The sequence below is a fragment of the Ornithodoros turicata genome, chromosome 4, assembly GCF_037126465.1.
Source record: "Ornithodoros turicata isolate Travis chromosome 4, ASM3712646v1, whole genome shotgun sequence".
In the NCBI taxonomy this organism is placed as follows: Eukaryota; Metazoa; Arthropoda; class Arachnida; order Ixodida; family Argasidae; genus Ornithodoros; species Ornithodoros turicata.
The window spans coordinates 68,142,310-68,162,466 of NC_088204.1; the positions used below are offsets into that span (position 1 = coordinate 68,142,310).

Consider the following 20,157-nt stretch of genomic DNA (forward strand, 5'->3'; position numbering starts at 1 on the left):
CGGCTATGATGAAACATGTGCCATTATTTCTGATGAAGACGGCGTTGATATCGTCACTTGCAATGACGACAGCCGCGAATCAGACGACGACACTGAAGAAGCATGTGCGGTGACACTCCCAGAGGCCCGAAATGCACTCAACGCTGCTCTGGTGTTCTTTGAGCAAAAGAGTAATGTTCCTGAGTTTAGTGTCATAACTAAGAGCTTAGGAGAACTTGGTGCTTTACTAATGTTGCACAAATGAGTATGGATAGTTTAATAATATGTGGTACGAAATAAATCCGGGCCTCGTAGACAGCTATCCGGACATTTTCCATCGGAACGGTCAAGTCTGGATAAAACTGGGGTCGACTGTAAAAACACTGCTGCATTGTTATTTTATTTATTTATACCACCATAATGTCACACAAGGTTTTATTCTAGTTTTATTCAAAAAAGAATATGAGGGATGCTGCCACATCTCAGAACGGCACTGGAACATCAATAACACGTCCACTATGGCCATCGACAGTTCCGACGTTGTAGCCATACTTTTTCATGTCTTTTGAGACCACATTGAAGACAACGTTAACGACTCCATTTGAGGATGTCCTCGTCACTGCGTGTCATTTGGAAAGAAATTTTATTATTCCAGGATAAAAAATGCTGTTCACTTGGACAGATATAAGAAACGAAAAAAATGAACATTGGGTGCGTTAATTAGGCGCCCTGGACCGTGAGTGTTTAGACGTGACTCACTTAACGCGACAATCGCCACACCGGCTGTGCTGTCTGGGGTTTTCCCTGGTTTTTCCGGCAGACTTTCCAGACGAATGTTGGCACAGTTCCCCCTGAAGTCGGCCCAGGAAGCATACTATCCCCCACACCTTCCTGCTGTTCTCTCTCTGTAGGAGCACCACATCTTCTTGCCACTCGCACACACGGGAGTGCGTGACTCCGAGCCGCTTTTCGCGCTCCCGTTTAATTTGGGTGCATGGTAGCAGACGACAAACGCCCAGGTGCATGAAGCTTTCCATGACGTACTTACTGTTGAGCGCTGGCACACCAGCCACCGAAGTGCGAGCTCGGGAGCAAAGTGCTGACCCACTATGTTATCTGATGCTCCCTTTTCGAGAAACCGTAATATTTCTATAACTGTTATCATGCTTTTCTATTAGTGGGCTACATCTACACGGATATCGGCGGTTATTCGCGGGAAATGTGGTGCTTTAATGCAGCCATCTTCACAGTAAACGGCTCCTAAGATGTCTGCTACGAAATCCAATCTTTTCTGTTTCATTCGCTGTTGCAAGGAGAAGTCTTCACAACCGCAGTCATCTCTTCCAACATTACTATAGGTTCACACTAAGCCGTCGTCTGTGCACTGCGTGAGCAGACAACCGGAAGCGGCATCGGGCGAGCGAGCAGTGTAGGGTGTAGCGCTCCAGGTGTGTCATACCCCCCATTTTAGTGCGCCAAAAGTGGGGCACCTACTTAACGCACCCATTGAAAACATTTCCACCTTAAAGCCCCTACCTTCACGTCCTTCTCCGCGGGCTGCAGTTTTGAAGTCAATGAATTCGGGCCTCCGGCCGGTGACCCAGCTCGTGAGCTTTTGAAGGAAGGATGAAGATTCGGGCACAAACATGTGCAATGCCTTCTTGTGCCTGAAGGCAGAAAATGCTGTTTTAAGGCACAAGCACAACATACACATGCAAATCCCACTTCAGAACACATTTTCCAGCAAGTGCTCTAAATTACTTACATTATTAGTAATTTTACTGCGATATATACATGAATGTTGAGGTTTGTTTAGCCAGAACCAAAGATCACGGGGAAGCTGTCGCTCTCATTGGACATTGTAGGCCTAAGTAGACATTTCTGTTCTTTTTTTTTGTCTTCAAGATTTTCTGTCGCTTTGATTACACGATATGTTGTTTATGGAAGCTGCACACGCCATAAAATACTGGGTACATTTGTCTCGGGTAAGGTTCTCGGTTTGGGTTGGGTTCTTCTGGGTACACAGTATGACCACCATGTATTGAATACAATGCGTGCATACATCGGAGTGCTGGGAACATTCATCCCAGTGTCACAGCGTGACTTCCGTATCGCTCATTCGCTTACTGCCTTTCTGAAGGAGGGGAGGGATTTCTAGAGTTTGTAGGATGATCTTCGTTAACGAGACTTATTGATTGATTGAATGAGATATTTACATGAGTTCAGTGATATTGGATAAAAGCGGAGCAATGCTTATCATCTACATCTGACTAAGAAACCCACATGTGGTCAGAAATTTAATGACGTTATCAAACGGCACAAGAGGAGTGTCACCCAGTAGAAGGGCTGGGTGGAGTGGGACATGGTATCTGTAGAATGCGGTGAAATACTGTTGGCGTTGGTGTTCGAAGTGAGGGCAGGATGCCAGTACGAGACTTATGAAGGAGGCCTTCACTGCTTCTATACGACGATTAGTTTGTTTTCGTTTTTTGTCGAATCCACTGTTCTACTTAAGGTCTACTTAAGGTGCTTAATGTCAAAATGCAGTGGGGTGAGACTCCTACTACTCTGACTTCGGTGAGTTCTTAGTACCTTTTTTTTGTGCGTGTTTTCGCGGTAAAGTCACGTAATTAATCGGCGACATTTTATTCTTGAAAAAAAAAAAAGAGATTCTGCATGAGCAACATATGCAGGTCTGGCATAACATCGCTTCATCTTAATTGGTGATGCCAGAGAACCGTGATTAGTAAGGATTAGTATGACATAATGGCCGAGGCGACATGTCCGAAATAAATGCCCGTAAATCGATAGGCATGTTACACAGTTGACTCACGTTCCCGGAATGGGCGGTACGTGCACTGCACCGTAGCCTCTAACCACGTCATTGCCGAAGGAATCCAGTCCGTAGACAGCAACTACAAGTTGTGGCCCTGCGTAGGGAAAAAGGACGATGAAGTCTAGTCGTATGCCTCATCTTGCAAACAGTACTGTGTGGCGCTGTGAACCATTGTTCACCACTATTCATCCGTTTTATGTGAGATTGCGGTGTGAACCTCCACGGTTATTACATGGAAATCGTAAGGAAGCAAGTTAGTGAGAAAGGAATAGGGCTTGTTCATGTAATGTAGCCCACAATGAGAACGCCGCAGTCACTAGTGAATTTGCCCCAATGGTCATGCAGGACTTGACCATCCAGACGTTGCGGCACCCTTTCGGAAACGGTGATCTGGTCTGGGATGTTGTGAGAAACAGTCAATGCCAATGGTGCCGTCTAATTCATTCTTCACCCCTGTGCAGCACAGCTTTAGGAAATCTTATTTCTGTGAAACCCAGCTGTGATCTCGCTTACGCATTCCCTCCACGTGATCCTTGATCACAGTTCTCGGGGCAACAGCATATTCTTAGATTTTCATCAAACACAGATCATTGTTGTAAAGTCCATATTGCCACCTGTAGCAGTCTCCCCTTTTTTTTTCCTTCTCTCATTTCACGCACATCCATCAAGTGCTGATACCGTGTCCCTCAGTAACCCAGAATTGTTTTGCGCTATGCAAGTAGGTCAGCTGTCTGTGCAGCTCCCCAGTCTCCCTCTCTCCCATTTTGCCCGTGGAGCAACCTCATTGGTCTCTGTCCCAAATAAGGAGGAGGGGGGCAAAATCTAAAGATGAGATGCACGTGATGTTCAAGGTGAATGGTTCTGTGGACCCATGGCAGTCTGCGAATACCTCCTCATTAGTGCCTTGTGATTGGACAGGTACTTTGTCACACGGTTTCTCCGAGCTTTACCTTCTCCCCTGCGCAAAGATGAACTGCCAAAGTGTATTGTCACAGCTCTTTTTGCCGTGCAGTCGGCATGTTTTGCGTCTCGAGCACCCTTCTTCATTTGATTTTCGGCTGTTTGTTCTTTTGTACTTCATTTCTGTGCTTTTGTGTATCTTTACCCCCAGTTCCCTCTGTAATGCTCTTTGCATTTACGGGTAAATAAAACGAAAAATAAAACCGTCAGCATTCCTGGTACGCAATCCAATCCAAGTCGACGTCCTGTATGTTACGATCGGCTGCTCTGTATGGGGCTCGCAGAAGAAATGGTGGTAGATGTGCATAAAGGCCTGTTCTAACATACAGCCCGCACAGTAATCACCATGACCTGCAAGGCACTGTGGGAACATCTTCCACCTGTGTACGTTAGATGCTCCCGTAGTCGAGAAGCATGGTGAAAGATTGTGTATGAGTTCAACGTGCCTTGGAACTTTCCAAGCTGCATAGGTGCCATACACTGCAAGCACGTCGTCGAAGTGTGTCCACCAAACAGTCGTTCTACCCACTACAACTATGAAGGCTCCTCCAGCACTGTGAGATCAAGATTCTGAACGATTACTTCGATTAATTACATAAAATACAATAATGATTAATGATACTACATGTGTTTATACTCGTACATCTTTTGTTGTTGTACTCATCTTTCCAATCTGCTTTGAACCCAAACACTACTGAACACTCGCAAGTTTTAAAGCCAAAGAGGGTTAAAAATGGGCTGTTCGGTGGATACGATTAAAAACACTAAATCCCCAGTGCCGGGGAGCTAAAAAGACAGTGCAATGTGTCTGTGTCTGTCTTTTTAGCTCCCCGGCACTGGGGTTTTAGCGCTTTTAATCATTTTTAAAGCCACCTTCACTAAGCAGCTCATGTTTCAACTTACAGGTGCTGATGGCTGTATGTGACGCACAGTACTGATTCCTCTGTGTCGATATTGGAAAGCCACGGAGTGAGAGCGATGGTGGTGAGTTTTCGAGAAGGGAGAGGAGCTGGTGGTTTGAAAATAACCCAGCGAACATCCCTACGCCAGAGCCGTTGAAGCACGGGCAACAGGGGATGCCATATGTATAGAGCCTGAAGTTTTCGGGAAATATTTTTTCCTACATTCGGGGGGTAAAAATCGGGTAAATAAACATGTGCACTAAATTCACGCAAATTCGGGTGAAAAAACTTCCAGTACGCTAAATTCGGGGAGAAATCGGGCTCAGTTATTCAAACTAACTGTAGCGGTTTGGTACAAACGGTGATGTAACTGCGCTTTTCTGCCGAACAAGTAAGTTAGTGCATTCCTACAGACATCCCAGCGAAGGCAATTTACCGGGTAAAAATCGGGTTTCACCCTAAAGAGGCAGCCTTCAATTCGCGGTGCAAATTTGGGGAAGAATCGGGTAAAACCCTAAAACTTCAGGCTCTACATATCTACTGGACGAGGATGAAGCGTTCCCTTTAAAGCCATACCTTATGCGACCGTATCCAAGACTGTCTGGCCTGAATTACCCCAAAGAAGGTTTTCAACTACAGGCTAAGCCGAGCAAGAAAACACGCTTGGGATTCTAGCAAGCAGATGGAGGGTCCTGAGAAGGCCTTATAAGTTGTTCCCAGAAAACACTAAGGCACAACTTCTTCGTGAGTTGAGCCTGAAGTTTTCAGGAAATATTTTGTTCTAAATTTGGGGGCTAGATATCGGGTAAATAAACATTTGCTCCAAATTCATGCAAATTTGTGTGGGAAAACCTCCAGCATGTCAAATTCGGGAAGAAATTGGGCTCAGTTACTGAAATTAACTGTACTGGTTTGGTACAAAAAGTGACGTAACTGCATTTCTTGCCAAACAAGTTAGTGTGCATTCCTACAGACGTCTCAGTGAGGGCAATTTGCCGGGTAAAAATAGGGTTTCACCCTAAAGAGGCAACCTTCAATTCAGGGTGCAAATTCGGGGAAGCATCGGGTTAAAGCCGGGTATCACATGCACCACCACCACCACGTCTTGTTGACAATGATGATGTCACGCACAACATTACAGATTGTGGTTGTAGGGCAGAAGGACTGGGAATGGACAGTATGGACCATCGACCAAACTCAAACACATACAGCAGAGAGGAGCACTCAAATCAGGGTGGCATGTACCCAGTATGATGTACCCAGCATTTTGTGACTGATGAAAGTGTGCCATTGCAAGAAAGAATTGTAAGCAGAGAAGGTTGAATGAACACAGCTTTTTGTGAATGTTCGTACACTACAAGTACTTCCATACGGGCAAGCTGGCATAGAACATCAACGGACGGACGGGACATGCACTGGCTAGCAACTGTGGGTAGTCGAGATTGACGGATTTATATTTACATTAAAGTCCTCGTAGTTGCGGGTCGGCGCATGACCTGCCCCGTTCTTTCGTTCATGCTCTCAGTGCGCTCTGTGGCTTTCAAGTAATGAACATACATAAGGAATGAGAAGAGTTCGTCAGCAATCATGGAGGTCCTGCCTGTCCTCAATTTCCACATCCAGTAAGTCATTTTGCATCTTCGTCATAAAGCGTAGACGCTTCATCGGTGAGAGAAGCCTTATCCTCTCGGCCATCATCATGGCAAAGTGGTATATGTAATCCTGCTGCTGGGGCTCCTTCCAATCGTTCAGCAGCTGCATGTTTTCGCGGATGCAGTTCACAATTTCGTCTCCGCTGCACTTCCTCCTAGACATGATGAAAAGAACACCTAGTTGACAGCGAGCACGATAAATCACAGCAGCAGGGAATCAATTACGTTGAGTTTTTTTTTATCGTGAATCATGATAAGTTTTTGTGTGTGTGTGTGTGTTACTTACTTCCTGAGAGTTGAAGAAGGGGTTGCCAAAGTAGAGCTAGAAGAGAGAAGAGCGTGACTGTAAACATTGGCACAGCATTGCAGTCTGCGGTTGGTGGCAAAATCACTAAAGGCCATATCAATGGGCGTTGTAACTCACCTCTGTGAAGACGACTGCTCTTGTGACCTGTGATGTGTGATGTAAAATATAACGAGAGTAAGAGAAAAATTTTACTTAGGTACAGATGCAAAGATTTCCATATATATGAGTGTTGTGTGCAAACTAGAAATGCACATATATTTCTACCTGGATGAGGTTGATGACTCTCCTGCCAACGGAGTCAATGGGCAGTGGCTGCAAAACAAGAGCAGGGGGTGTCTATTAGGGTTCTGCATCCTGGGCAGTTTTTACAATCCCGGGATTTCTAAACGTGGATCCTGGGATGGGATCTTATTGCAGCTATCACCAGGTTGCCGTATACGACTATATCCACCCGCACGTCCGTACCATCACAAATAGAGGTACAGTGAGCTACAAAAGAGACACGGTGAACGTCGTACTTTCAACTTTTAGTAATGGAAAATCCACATTTCCCATTACTAAAAGTTGAAAGTACACAACAGAAAGTATTACAACACGTGTGTCACAAAACAACGAAAGCCTTTTCAGCAACGTCGCTATTCTTCATGTGGTTCGTAGCCGGCGCAGTTCCCAATTCCGCAAAATTTTGGCCGCAGTTTCATTGTCGCATTATTTGCTTTCTCTCAAGAGTACACGGTCAGACATTGTTGAAAATTCTTTTGGGGACGGCAAACGAAACATGCACTCGTATTCGAATCAAGCAGTCTGGAACCGTGCTTTCGGTGCCAGTCTGTTCACGACGCACTGCAACTGCAGTTCTTCAACGACAAGCAATGTTGCATCTTCTCAATCGAAATTTAAGACCGATAGCGTGGCACCTTTGGCACATGTTGTCATAAGGACTGCAATTAGTGTGCAAGAAACGGATGACCTGAAATTCAACCGGGTCAATTAACAGACAGCATGGCACACTGCATTCCCCATCTGAACTCTCACATTCTTTTCAGGCAGAGAGATGACTGCACCAGTGGTATGTACCATCGGTAAAAAGGACAAAACGGGGCAGCACTTTTTGCTGTGAAAAGAACGCAGCTAATGATTACCTTGCAAACGTATCATCATCATCTTCCAATTCTGCTGGAGCATGCACCATCGTATGTCTACGTAAGTATGAATTGACACGATGTAAAGTACGTGGGTACTCACAGCAAGTGCTCTGCAGGGCTTTCCTCCGCTTGTATTGCAAGGCTGTTGTATACATTAGGCAACGTTGCAGCTCTGGTAAGGAAGTAATAAGCATCGGTTCCGATCATCGCGGCCGCAACACTGAAAGAAGATAAACTGTGTGGTATACTTACGAGTTGTTGTGCCTATCTCCCATCATGCTGTCAAGCACTTCAAAGAAGGCCCATTTCGGCTGCCTGGCAGCATCCGTCCCGCTACTTCTTCGTTTTAATTCCATATATTTCTTCTTTATAGCCGAATACTTGGCCTTCATTGTCGCAAATTTTTGCGCTGCAACCGTTCCTGGTAGAGCAGACGACTAACTGAGAAATAACCTCTTAACCACGACGTCACAATTAAACAAAAATTGCCCCAAAGAGCGGCTACGCTCAGGCACCATAGAGACTCTTTCAACTTACCCGTCACTCCCAATTCTTGGCCAATTTCTGCCCATCTGTTCTCCTTCATTAAGGTGTCTTTGAATTGGGGCGAGGATTTATCATAAAGAAACCTGTGTGGCCGGACAAGTTCAATTAGCAGCCGAAAGGGAAAATTGCTAGCCATTTCCACGCTGCTACCCGAATGTGGAAGAAAACAAGAGGCTCACTCTTTTCGCCTTTTCGCACTCCGTTTTCGGAGTGGCGCGCGAAGCCCCACGTGACTCGGCTCTACCACGTGATCCTAAGTGGGCGGTCGGGCTCTGAACCAAGTTCGCTCTTGCGCTTTCAAACGCGCCCCGACACGTTCAGCTCAGAGCCGGTACGGTTCGCTTGGCCCATGAAAGCCCCTAGAAGCGCTATCCAAGTTCAGTTTCGCCTTGTCCCTTTTTACAACAGGGCAGGTGTCCGGAGGACACCACGGACGCAGACACTAGGCACCTTGCGCTTGTCTACACTCTTAGAAATGAACTTCACCGCATAGCACGCTCCTAACGGTCCTGTTGAAAACGGGAGGCGTGCACCTTTCTTGTGACACTTGCACTCTTCATAATTGTTACAAAAAAGGCGTTCGCCTTCCTGATTTCAACAAATCAGGGCAGAACGATATGTCACTCGAGATGGTGGTTGGCATATAGGAGCGTGCTATGCGGTGAAGTCCATTTTTAAGAGTGTAGTGCAGGCGGGTCCAGGAAGAAATGTCCCCGGAAAAAATGTCCCCGGAAGAAATACCCCCGGAAAAATTGTTTCCGGAAAAAATGTTCCCTGGAAGAAATGTCCCCGGAAAAAATGTCCCCTGAGGAAAATTCACTTTTGGTACGCGTGGACTGGTTGACTTCGGACGTTGATTTTTTACTAGGACAGTGTGAACGTTTGGATTTTTGAGCACCAAAGCGAGTAATCGTATATCCTATTCCATTTCCGAATCAAATATGGAATTCAATGTTTTAGTTCCAAATCGAATTGATGCTTCTACTAAATTGAATATATTTGAATAGTCCCGAAGCTGCACATGTAAGGCCGGCATCTCCTTTTTGTGTGAATAAACATATACCCCCCCCCCCCCGGCACATGTAGGGAAAAAAGAGTAAGCGCTATACTTAAGCATACATATACCGTACATGTTTGTATTCCAATATATGTTGTATATGTATCCAATTACGGTTATGCAACGAGTCGCTTAATTTATTCGTATTAAATTTCATTTTAAAATGACTACTCACACATAGCATTTCTTTGCCTAGGGAGTGGCTGTTGGTCAGTTTTGGTGAATTTACTTCGTTGTGTCTTGCAACAAAGCGGCCTGTACAGTCATGGGGCTCCGGAGATGTGACACCGCTAGACATATTGAAATACATTTTTGCCTGTCAATCTTGTTGTCCCCCCGCATTTTATTTTCCTTTTTACACGTCACCCTGCACGTCGATCTGCGCTCTTCTAAAACAGAACTTGACATGCTCCTGCCCATTCCGAATGACATCTTCTCTCCTGATTTGTTGAAACTGGACGGCGTACTACTTTGTGTGACACTTCACATTTGTGCTAATTAGCAGAGAAAATGTTTTTCCGTGTTAGCGCCGCGAAGCAACTGTTGCTGTACGCGGTGTACAGGCGTGGACAGAGGACAGCAGGAGGGAGGATGACAGGGGGTTAGTATGCGTCCTGGGCCGACTTCAGGGCTAAGTGTGCCGATATTCGTCAGGAAAGTCCGACGGAAAACCCAGGGAAAACCTCAGAGGGCACACCTGGGGACAGGATTCGAACCCGTGTCACCTCCCAGTCTCGACGTGAAAGGCGATCATCCAAACCGCTACTCCACGCGAGCCGGTACAGAAAAAAGTACGTCCCGCTCTTATGTTGATGTTGATGGAGAAAAATACTAGGGAGACGTTAATTCCCTCAAACCTGAAAGGATAGCTTTGTCATCAGGCCTAAAATCTAGTCTCAAAATCCCGGCGTTCTGATTGCACATCAGTCAGTACGACGTCACGCAGTATATACTTCTCAGTATAAGAAGAAAGAAACAAAATAAGAATATCCCAGCCAAGTGTGCACATTGTATCAACGAACGTGACAATTGATTGCAGTGTATTCGCTACTAGAAATCGTAAGTGAAAGTAGGTCAAGCTTTCCAAGTAAAAACACTTAGTAAGTGGTTAGGAATTTTAGTATTAATTTTTAGCCCGAGGACTTCAAGACCTGCAATATCGCAACCGGGGATTTCGCAAAAATTCCACGCGTAGCAAAAGTGGATGTTTCTCGAGGGGACATTTTTTCCGGGGACATTTCTTCCGGGGACATTTTTTACGGTTCCCAAGCACAAATCGCATAAAAGGCTGCGATTGCATTTTCCAAGTATGTGTGGTTTACACCTGTTTGCTGTGTGCAGTGTAGATAGGGCCTGTTAGGCGAGTCGTGTTACACATCCCCCAATGCAGCTGCGAGCCGGGCCTCTGCCGGGCTGAGCTTGCTTGCTTGTTATGTGTCGAGGAGGTATGAGCAGCCGGATCGGACTAGGGTCGTGTACGCCTTCGGGTACGGGCCGTGTCGGGTCGCTAAATTCAGTCCCGTACAGTGCTGTAGCGTGAGCGTCGCTTCCTTCTACCGGATCCTCATCGCTATTCTCCTCTCCCCATTCCCTCGCGTTTGGATGGGCTCATGTAAACGACTGCGTTCCAGCCTCATTCTCAGGGCGCTCCGACTCGGTACGCTTCAGCGAGTCACGTGGTGCTCCGATGATGGAATGCCAAAAGTGAGCTCCAGAAAAGAATCCCACAGCTACTTAAACATGTGGTGGTGGTGATGATGTCATAGCAAACGGCGCCTTTTGACTGGCCAACAGAAAACTAACGCTAGAAATAGCGCTGAAAAAGTTTGCAGGAGCTCAACATCGGCAAGCGCTATCTTCCATCGCTTTTTAGCAGTGCGAGCAGGAAACCACAGCGCTGTTTTCCAGCGCTATAGAGCAAAGCATTGTATGTGGGAACCACCAGTTTCCCCAGGAATTGGCCCCTGAGGGAGGGGGATACGAACCTCAAAACTTTTGCGGGAGTGGGTGCAAGAAACCAGGGGAAGTGTACACTCTTTCTGGAGGGCTGGAGGGAAATCCCTGGTGGGAACCAGCCATAAGCGCCAGTGCAACAGTATCACATATGGCGGTTTTCTAATGCCTTTTGGATGCGCTGACATGAGCATTCTGCGCTTACTTTCGCTTACATTCTTACTTTCGCTTGGGAAAAATAGAACATCTAGGTGTTCGCAGGTGTCGCTGCGAGATGCGTCCCTCCAGGAACCCTACGTCTCTCGGGCACTTTGCAGAAGTATTGCAATATTGCAGAAGCGAACGCTACCAAGCTGCCATTTTGAAGCCCTCGGTTACTATCCCAGGTAACAACAACAACAACTTTATTTTCGACCTTGGAGAATGGGGAGCTTCATCGCCACAGGCGATACTCTACCCCATTGCTGGATGGAATGGGGGGAATAAAATAACGAGCCCCTTCACAATAACGATCGAAGTCCGATGGTGTCCAGAAATATCAGAAGAGCTTTGAGCGCAGAGCGTTGATGGGATGGATTGGGCCAGGGACCAAGCAATTTCGATAGGGAGAAAGGGCGAGAGTCCAGCTGACGAAGAGACCCAGGTAAAAAATAGCAGAAGCCGACCGAAGTTGCAAAAGATAGTCTCTCCGCCAGCGATCCCAAAGACATATCAACAAGCCCCTGAGGATGTTTCTATCTTCTCGCAAGACCGGTCTGTTCACTTCAGTTGACTTCAGCGGTAGTGCGGTAATTCTTCCAATGAGGAATTGCGCAGGAGACAGCGTGTGAGACTCATTCTGCAACTTTGATGAAAAGTGCTGTCTTCTCTCGAGTCGCAGCCCGAGTGACGATGTCTTGTACTTATTTAATGGCTTATTTTCGCGAACCACATAAATGACCTCAAAATATGCCTCATGTTCAGTTCAGCCCGTTTCGTTCCTTTTCGTTTTTCCCCTTTGCTTTTCTTTTCTTCTCCTTTTCTCCTTTTCCTTCCCCCTTTCCCTTTTTTTTTGGAATAGCGAGCCGACCTCCGTCTGGCTGACCTTTCCCTTCTTCCCCGTTTCTTCTTCTTCTTCTTTTTTTTTTTTCAAAACTTCTCAGCCTCCTGTGTAACAAAGACGATTTTTGATTCTGCATCCCCGGAAACTTGTACATTGTTTTTCTTCACGCTCTACGACCTCCTGTGTAACTCAGACATGTCCATAGGGCCTCGATTCCTGGTGCCGGCTGCGTTGCAGCAGTTTCACGTGAATCTTGGAACCCATATGCGGTGACGCGGATGAGTCTTTGTATAGCTTGCTGGCTCGTTCGTTTCCTAGAAGAGACGTTTTTGTCAGGGACGAAGTGCACAGCCACTTGACTTTGTGATCTGTCGTTCCTCTTCGACGGCTTTGTAAATCGCCTCGGATGTTGCGTCGTCCGCGTTTGCGAAGTCTCAGGTGAAGATTTGAGCAATGAGATTTGAGTTGATGCAAGTCGTTCCGGTAAGAACAACTAAGTTTCGAAGTGGGAGACCAGAAGCAGCATATCGTTGCAGTTGTCTGAAACCACCAGGTTGCACTTTACCGTTTATTCCATTCTAAAGTTCGCTTCAGCGAAGCGATTTTTAATTTTTTTTTTTTTCTGCTAACAATTTGGTCATACACAATGCTGACCGATCGGTGGTAAACATCAAGTACCCGTCTCACTAATCATCCCAAAAGCAATACCTCATTCACCGTGCGTCCGGAAACTTGCTGTTTTCAAAGAACCTGTTATAAAAGCTGCATTGTTTAAAGAGCAGGAAAGATGAGATCTGTACAGTAATCTAACAAATACTCGCGTAAAGTTCCGTGAACTGTTCATGACGCAATTGTGTAGAACTCGCGTTAGCGGAGCGTTTTGTTAATGCGCCATTAACCTTAACCTTACCGCTGTGGACGAGCGGTCAGTTCATTTTCGTTCTTCGTCGAAGGTGTCCATTCGTCCCAGCCATGCAGTCAAAGATCCTTCTCTTCGCTTTTCTGCTTCTTGTGAGCGCGATCCACGTACACGGAGCTAAGGACAGTGAGTATATCTGTTGTACAGTGCTTTATAAGATCAGGCATAAACAGGGTACTTTCTAAGCGCGCCCAGAAAGAAGACAAGCAAGAAGGAACGAAGAGGAGATGTTTTTGTTTGCCATCATCCGTACCGTCTCCACCGGTGGCTGTACACTTGACCGGAGCTTGTCCCAGATATTCGCAACAACTACTACTAGTACTACATTAATGATGATGGGATGAGATGTTTCACCGCAACAATGGACCTTTTTCACGTACGCGTCGTATCCTAGCGGCTGTCCAGCGAACCACGCTCGGAGCGCGTCAAAACAAATCCACGTGGGTAGCACAAAGGACCCAAACCGATCCGGAGTGGGACCGACGAGTTGGCGCCGTTCGTGCGGTCTCCCCACTAGTCCCCACTTCTGTCGTCCGCATACCGCGCCATCTAATGTAGACGGAGATAACCCTCTCTGGCGCCTCAAGGTCATGTGCATGTGCGTAAGCTGTTGTGAAAAAAAGTCCATTGCTCGCGCAATCAACACAACACACAGAAAGGTGAAGGAATACGAATGGCAGTGTAGACTTTTTCGTGTCCATTCGAAGACGTTAGTGGCGACTGCACAGAACCATGACTGCCCCTTCGAAAATGTGTCTGACAACACGGAAAACGAAAGTACACTGAACAGAAATTACAGGGATAATTTAAAATTCCGCTCAATCGCTTGTAGATATTGCGGAGATTTAGCAGCAGAATCGCATTGAATACCGTTGCAATGACGGAGAACACAGAAAACAAAAATAATAAACGAATGTCGGGCCCCAACAGAAGAGCTTTTAGGCCCCGAGGTGGATGCTTCTGATCTTGGAGACCCTGAAAAACCGCGTGCGGACCAAGGGCAAGGCACTTCACTTTTAAATGGGAGAGCTGGCTTGAAAAGTCGAAGAAACAAGGAATATCTCGCGTTCGATTACCACGCTTTTGCGCGAAATTCCCTGATTAAAGAGTTAACTAATGAATTCTAGGTAATTAGTGATCTCTCAGTTACATTCTTTCACTGCTAGTTTTTTAATAAAAATTTTGTAACGAATTAAAAAAAAACACATTGTATAGTAGATTGTTTTGCAATCCGCCGTCACAAATCACCAAAAAGTTGTTGTCTTACATCCCTTCACAGCTTGTCAAAGGGTTCGACCATCCCCCTTCCTCGCATCTAGACCGCTTAGCTGTTCTGCGAACTGGGATTCGGCAGGCCGGGCTGTGACCATTTGATGGTTTTAATAAAGTAATTACTTGGTGACTCTAAATATTACCACTCGGAGCAGCCCCGTGGGGTTAAGAAAAGCGACAGGTTTTATAAACTGAGTAGAATCAATGTTCTTTAGCATGACACGCCTTTGGTTGCAAAAGCGAGGAGGACCAAAAATGATCGCTCCCTCGCCCCGCCATCTTGTCGCGTAGGTATATATGTCTCAGTGCACTCATTCCCCCCTTTATCCTTTCTTTTGGCTCATTCAGACTTTTCTTTTGAATGTTGCTTACGTTTGAATGAGAAAAAGAAATGAAGAGATGGAATGATATAAAAGTTACGTAATTAAAATTAAGAATAGTAACTAATACCAAGAAAATTACTTGGCACGAGAAAAAATCGTTATGTTGTTTTCCTTTATTTTTTGTTAATACCTAGTTGCGTTTCTTCAAGTTGTCTCATTTTCAGCAAGAGTGGACGAAATTTCTACGCCACACAAACTGATACGTGTGTGTGTGCGTGTTTTCTCTCTGTGCAGAGCGTTGCAACGAACCGCCTCCGGAGTATTGCGCAGAAACCAAGGACTTCGCGTGGGCTTTCCATAATGCGACAAGTGGTTGCAGGGGACGTTGCTTTATCGTCGAGCTCTGCCCCGGGACAGAAACTAAAAACAAATTCTCAAGTCAGCTGGAATGTCGCCAGACATGCCGGCCAGAATATAGCAACGTTACGGTAAGTTAAGATGGCTAGCTCATCGTGACCAAAGTATCCAAATTCCGTGATAAAATGTCGGAAATTTCGCGCTTCGCGAGGACAAAGATTGCACATAATGCAGGTAGGACGCTATCATAATACCCCCAGTCGCGACTTTCCACGCTAACGGTAACGTTAGCGTGAAAACGAACCCTTACATAGACGTCTTTCGCAATAAAATCTGCCTCAGGGATTTCCCTATTAGGGAAAATTAATGATCAGCCACCGATCTGGTCAGATTATGTACTTTCAGGCTTCGTGTGCCTGGTTACTTGCGCACGGAAGTGACACACAGCACAAAAACATGGCGCTCTCTTATCTTCATAATTTGTATGGAAACGTAACTTCTCCATATCGCAACACTGTTAGTGTCAATTATCCTCGTGTCAATACACATAGAGGTGAAATGCACGGAACTTCATAATTGAATATTTGTGGCGTACAATGACTTCATAACTGACGGTTTGCCGCCGTCGTCTTTCTGTTTTCGCTGATCAGGACAGAAGGTTCCAAGATTAGTTCGTATTAATTCATTAAGTAAGTATTATAGAACTGCTAGCAACAAGAAAAAGCACCCCTAACATGGATCAAGGTTGTTGTGCAATATCACTCTTAAAAACAAGGGTGTACTTTAACTACTTTTCTTCGCCACCACATCGATCGCTCCCTTTTGGGGAGTGATCTATCATCATATCTATTTCACTCCCTTTTGGAGAGTGCAATTACTCTAAAAAAAGAGTCTCCTTACTCCATTCAGGGAGTGAGGAGACCCTTTAACTGCCTACTGGAGAGTTATTGTGCACTCCAAAGGGAGTGATATCTGTGACAAGGTTGTACTCCCCAAAAAGAAGTTACTGTATAGTACACCCCTTTTTAAAGAGGGTATAACGTCCATATCATCAAAACAAAAGCGAATGCTAACAGAATCAAATCTAACTAATGGCCCGCACACCGTGGTTCTTCATTGGGTACGCCTTCATGGCTCTGTTATGCAATGGTGCTGTGACGTTCAAAGACCGCTTGGGGATGTCAAGTTTTGTTCTGCTATGTCGACGTATGTCCAGTTCATGCAGGTATGCAGGTGGATTTGTCGAATTTGTCGAAAACCCCGTAAAAAGAAACACATGTTTCGCTCTCTTTCGACGCGTGTGAGTGTGCGAATGCCTTCGTCAAAGAAAGTGCATCAGACACAGTTATATATATCGTTAATGCGCATTATCTTATCTAACAGAATCGAAGTAAAGCAAGGTGACGTTTCGCCACTTTACATGTTATGCAACGTCTTGCATTGGAGACCATATAAGCTGAAAAGCTGACAACCACGGGAAAACATCCCATATGTCATCATCACTTTTTCATCATCTTGTAGCGGTTCCAGCACCGTCGCCATACAGCGTCATCGCTATCCTCTCGTACCGAGTCATTGCCGGCGCGATCTCCGCTGGTATAAATCACTCCTTCAATATCACGCAGCATGAAGGTTGTCTCGCCTGTTTCCTTCATTTGGTGACCCGGACGTGATAAGGTGGCCAAGGAATTCGAGCCGCTCTACGCCAAATTCGGACTTAGCGGCATTGATTACAATGCCGAAGTCGCTGAGCCGGGTGAAAAGTGCATGGAGATGTTCGACATGCTCCTGCGGCGTAGAACTTGCGATGAGTAGATCGTCGATGTATGCAAACACAAACGGGAGGCCTCTGATGACTGAGTCGACGAACCGTTGGAAGGTTTGTGCTGCGTTTTGCAGGCCAAACGGCATCCGCAGAAACTCAAACAATCCGAACGGCGTGGTGATTGCCGTTTTGACGACATCCTCGGGCGCGACCGGAATCTGATGGTACTCATCAATTCAAGGTTCAAGCCATCCGAGACTTTCCCCAGCCGCCTTTGGCACGCAAGCTGCGGGAATTTCTGGGCCTTGTCAACTTTTATCGCCGGTTCATACCCGGCTGCGCATCAACTCTTCAGCCTTTAGAAGCATTACTCGCCTCAGCCAAGAGTCGCTCTGCCACTATCAACTGGCCGCAGTCGACCACTCTTCTGGCGCATCCGGTACCCGATGCGCCCACTGTCCTCATGGTAGATGCGTCCGCCTCGGCCGTCGGCGCTGTCCTGCAGCAGCAAGTTTCCAACCAATGGCAGCTCCTATCTTTCTTTTCGCGCAAGCTCAAGGACAGGGAGGTGCGCTATAGCACGTTTTCGCGTGAACTCCTCGCCGTCTTCCTAGCCGTGAAACACTTTCGCCATTTTCTCGAGGGTCGGCTTTTCACCATCTACACCGATCACAAGCCGCTAACCTACGCCTTCGTGTCATCCGGCACCAACTACACCCCTCGAGAAATCCGCCAACTCTCATTCGTTTCTGAATTCTCCACTGATATCAGACATATCAGCGTCACGGACAATACTGTAGCGGATACCCTCAGCCGTATCAACGCCTTGTCACGAGACCCGCGTCTTGTCCCCGACAACCTTTCTCCCTCGAAATGTTGGCCAGTCACCAGGCTTCAGACGAAGAATTGGCCACGCTCCGCGCGGATCCCAATTCGGCGCTCCGTTTTGAGGACCTGCTACTCCCAGGAGCCACGTCGACTATCTTTTGTGACACCTCTCTTGGCAACCCTCGGCCTTTCGTACCGGTCGCTCTCCGCCGGCAAGTTTTCAACACCCTCCACGCGTTGTCTCATCCTGGCATACGGGCAACGCAGAAGTTGCTCGCCTCGCGATACGTCTGGCCTCGCATGCATGCCCAGATCAAGCAGTGGACACGTTCCTGCTTGCACTGCATGCCAACGGGCCAAAATACACCGCCACACTTCCGCACCTGTCGCAAGTTTCCTTCCGCCAGATCAGCGTTTTGACAAGGTGCACCTCGACATCGTGGGCCCTCTGCCGCCTTCGCAAGGGCACCGCTACCTGCTTACTTTCATTGACAGGTTCACGAGATGGCCCGAGGCCGCCCCTATTCCTGACATCACCGCCAGCACTGTCGCCGCTGCCTTCGTATTGACCAACGTTTATAGATAGAGTCAGTTGGGAAACTCGGCGCCCGCGGCGGCCCCTTTTCATTGGCTCTCCGCGGGATGGCGCTGACAGCGCTTTGAGATCGAGGTCGCCGGCTTATCGTATTCGCTGCTTACGGAGCTGCGTCGTATGGAGCGAGTTTTGTTTCGGCAGTTGAGATTTCTTCCTGTATTAAGGTAACGGTGGTGAAGTACCATGCCGACATGCTGTGCTCCCGGTTGCAAAAGCGGCTACAAGTCAGCAGGGGAAACTTCTATGCCACGGCACAAGCGAGCCCGACGTTCTCAAAGCGTGGGAATGTGCCATTCCACGCAAGAATTTGAAGGTTACAGCCAAGACGTACATCTGTGATGTACGTCTTGGCTGACCCACATATACAGGCTTCTTAGCTTGTACACTCCCATAAAGGCCTCCATCACAGGCAATGTTGAAGCACAGCCGACAACGGTCCTTGCCGCCGTGCAGAACACAATGAAATTGGGTAGAAAGGAGAATCCAGGAGAATTTACGCGTAAAAATGGCCGAGCTCTGTGCTACAACATGCAATGAAAAAGAAGGTACAGGAGTAGCACATGCACGTGGACCAGAACACGCATACGCCCTCCCAGCTGCCCAAGATTGTGTGGTGTACTACCGGTGCGGCTACCTTGTTCACACCTTCTTGAAGCACGTGGCGTGCTCACTGTGCACAACTGACATTCAGTCTGATAGTCCGCAGTGCCCTGAGGCATTCCTCACGTTGGAGAGGGAGTTTGAACGTGGAAGCCTAACGCATCCCTCTTGGGCGCTCTTCACAATGTTCAGAACTATTGAGAATAATGTGTCAACATTGCTGGACGAGAGAAGCCTCTGTGGGGATACCTTTTGGACTCTTTTGGACGCGATAAGGGACTGCAATATACGTCGCGTAGGATGCAGTGAGCACAGCGATATGCTCAGATCAGAGCTGCTGCAGTCGTATGTTATGCTGAGAATGCACTTTGCAGCAAAGGATGCCACAAAAAAGTTGAGCGCGCCCGGAAAGGTTTCGTCTGTGAGAAAGAAGGTAAAACTCATGTAAGAAAGAAGGAAAATTAAAATGTTTGCGAACTATTACTTGGTAGGAGCAGGCATGAGCGGCAGATGTTCGCTCTCTATGCGTGCGCACGCACAGGAGCATATGCGCACTTGCCATCTTCCGGGAGGTACGAGCGCTTCATTCCCGCTATAATTTAATGAAAATTTCATGACCGCGATCTGGTACGTATTCCATCCGAGCAATGTATTGCTTGAAAAGGCCTACTCCGGCAATAATTGCTCGCTATGCGTGTACTTTGCATTCGGAAATGTCGCGATCCGCGCCATTCGAACACACGGAGCGAGCAGACGACATGCGGAGAGTCGATCCTGAAGCTATGGCAGCGCCATCCAACGGGAGCCAATAGCAACGGGCCGCCGCGTCTCTACGGGGAGGCCGCGCGCTTTCCCAACTGACCCTATCTATAAACGTTGGTATTGACATAGGTGTTCCGTTTCGGGGTCCCCTCCACCATGACTACCGACCGGGGACGGCAATTTGAATCGTCCATCTTTGCCGCGCTTACTGCGCTCCTTGGCACCCACCGCACTCGCACCACCGCCTACCACCCCGCATCTAACGGCCTGGTGGAGCGGTTTCATCGTCACCTTAAAGCTGCCTTGCGAGCCCACTCCAACCCCTCAGTCTGGACTAAAGCCTTACCAATCATCCTT

General features: G+C 47.1%; 3 protein-coding genes and 1 long non-coding RNA gene across 7 annotated transcripts; 2 read left to right on the forward strand and 2 right to left on the reverse strand.

Annotated features, from left to right (window-relative positions):
• Positions 1-461: 461 nt before the first annotated feature.
• LOC135392534 (B9 domain-containing protein 1-like) lies at positions 462-3,862 on the reverse strand. Its single transcript, XM_064623242.1, has 4 exons — positions 3,766-3,862; positions 2,813-2,909; positions 1,516-1,646; positions 462-598 (listed from the first exon to the last, which is right to left on the reverse strand). The coding sequence occupies exons 1-4, from the start codon at positions 3,860-3,862 to the stop codon at positions 462-464; spliced, it is 462 nt and encodes a 153-aa protein (XP_064479312.1).
• LOC135391770 (uncharacterized) lies at positions 1,584-8,538 on the reverse strand. Of its 4 annotated transcripts, none has more exons than XM_064622202.1 (8): positions 8,319-8,534; positions 8,034-8,202; positions 7,882-7,953; positions 6,901-6,948; positions 6,754-6,780; positions 6,616-6,651; positions 6,235-6,484; positions 1,584-1,646 (listed from the first exon to the last, which is right to left on the reverse strand). In XM_064622202.1, exons 1-7 carry the CDS (start codon positions 8,461-8,463, stop codon positions 6,256-6,258), a joined length of 726 nt encoding a protein of 241 aa, XP_064478272.1. In that variant the 5' UTR covers positions 8,464-8,534; the 3' UTR covers positions 1,584-1,646; positions 6,235-6,255. The 4 variants fall into 4 exon arrangements, with proteins under 4 accessions (XP_064478272.1, XP_064478271.1, XP_064478270.1 ...); XM_064622201.1 differs by lacking the exon at positions 1,584-1,646 and adding an exon at positions 2,816-2,909 and having other exon boundaries at positions 8,319-8,533; XM_064622200.1 differs by lacking the exon at positions 1,584-1,646 and having other exon boundaries at positions 5,997-6,484; positions 8,319-8,533.
• Positions 7,297-15,354, forward strand: LOC135391773 (uncharacterized). The gene is made up of 3 exons (XR_010422097.1): positions 7,297-7,839; positions 11,599-11,723; positions 15,188-15,354. It is a non-coding gene; the product is annotated as an uncharacterized LOC135391773 (long non-coding RNA).
• Positions 15,355-16,448: 1,094 nt separating this feature from the next.
• Positions 16,449-18,429, forward strand: LOC135392535 (uncharacterized). The gene is made up of 2 exons (XM_064623243.1): positions 16,449-16,475; positions 17,257-18,429. The coding sequence occupies exons 1-2, from the start codon at positions 16,449-16,451 to the stop codon at positions 18,427-18,429; spliced, it is 1,200 nt and encodes a 399-aa protein (XP_064479313.1).
• Positions 18,430-20,157: the final 1,728 nt, after the last annotated feature.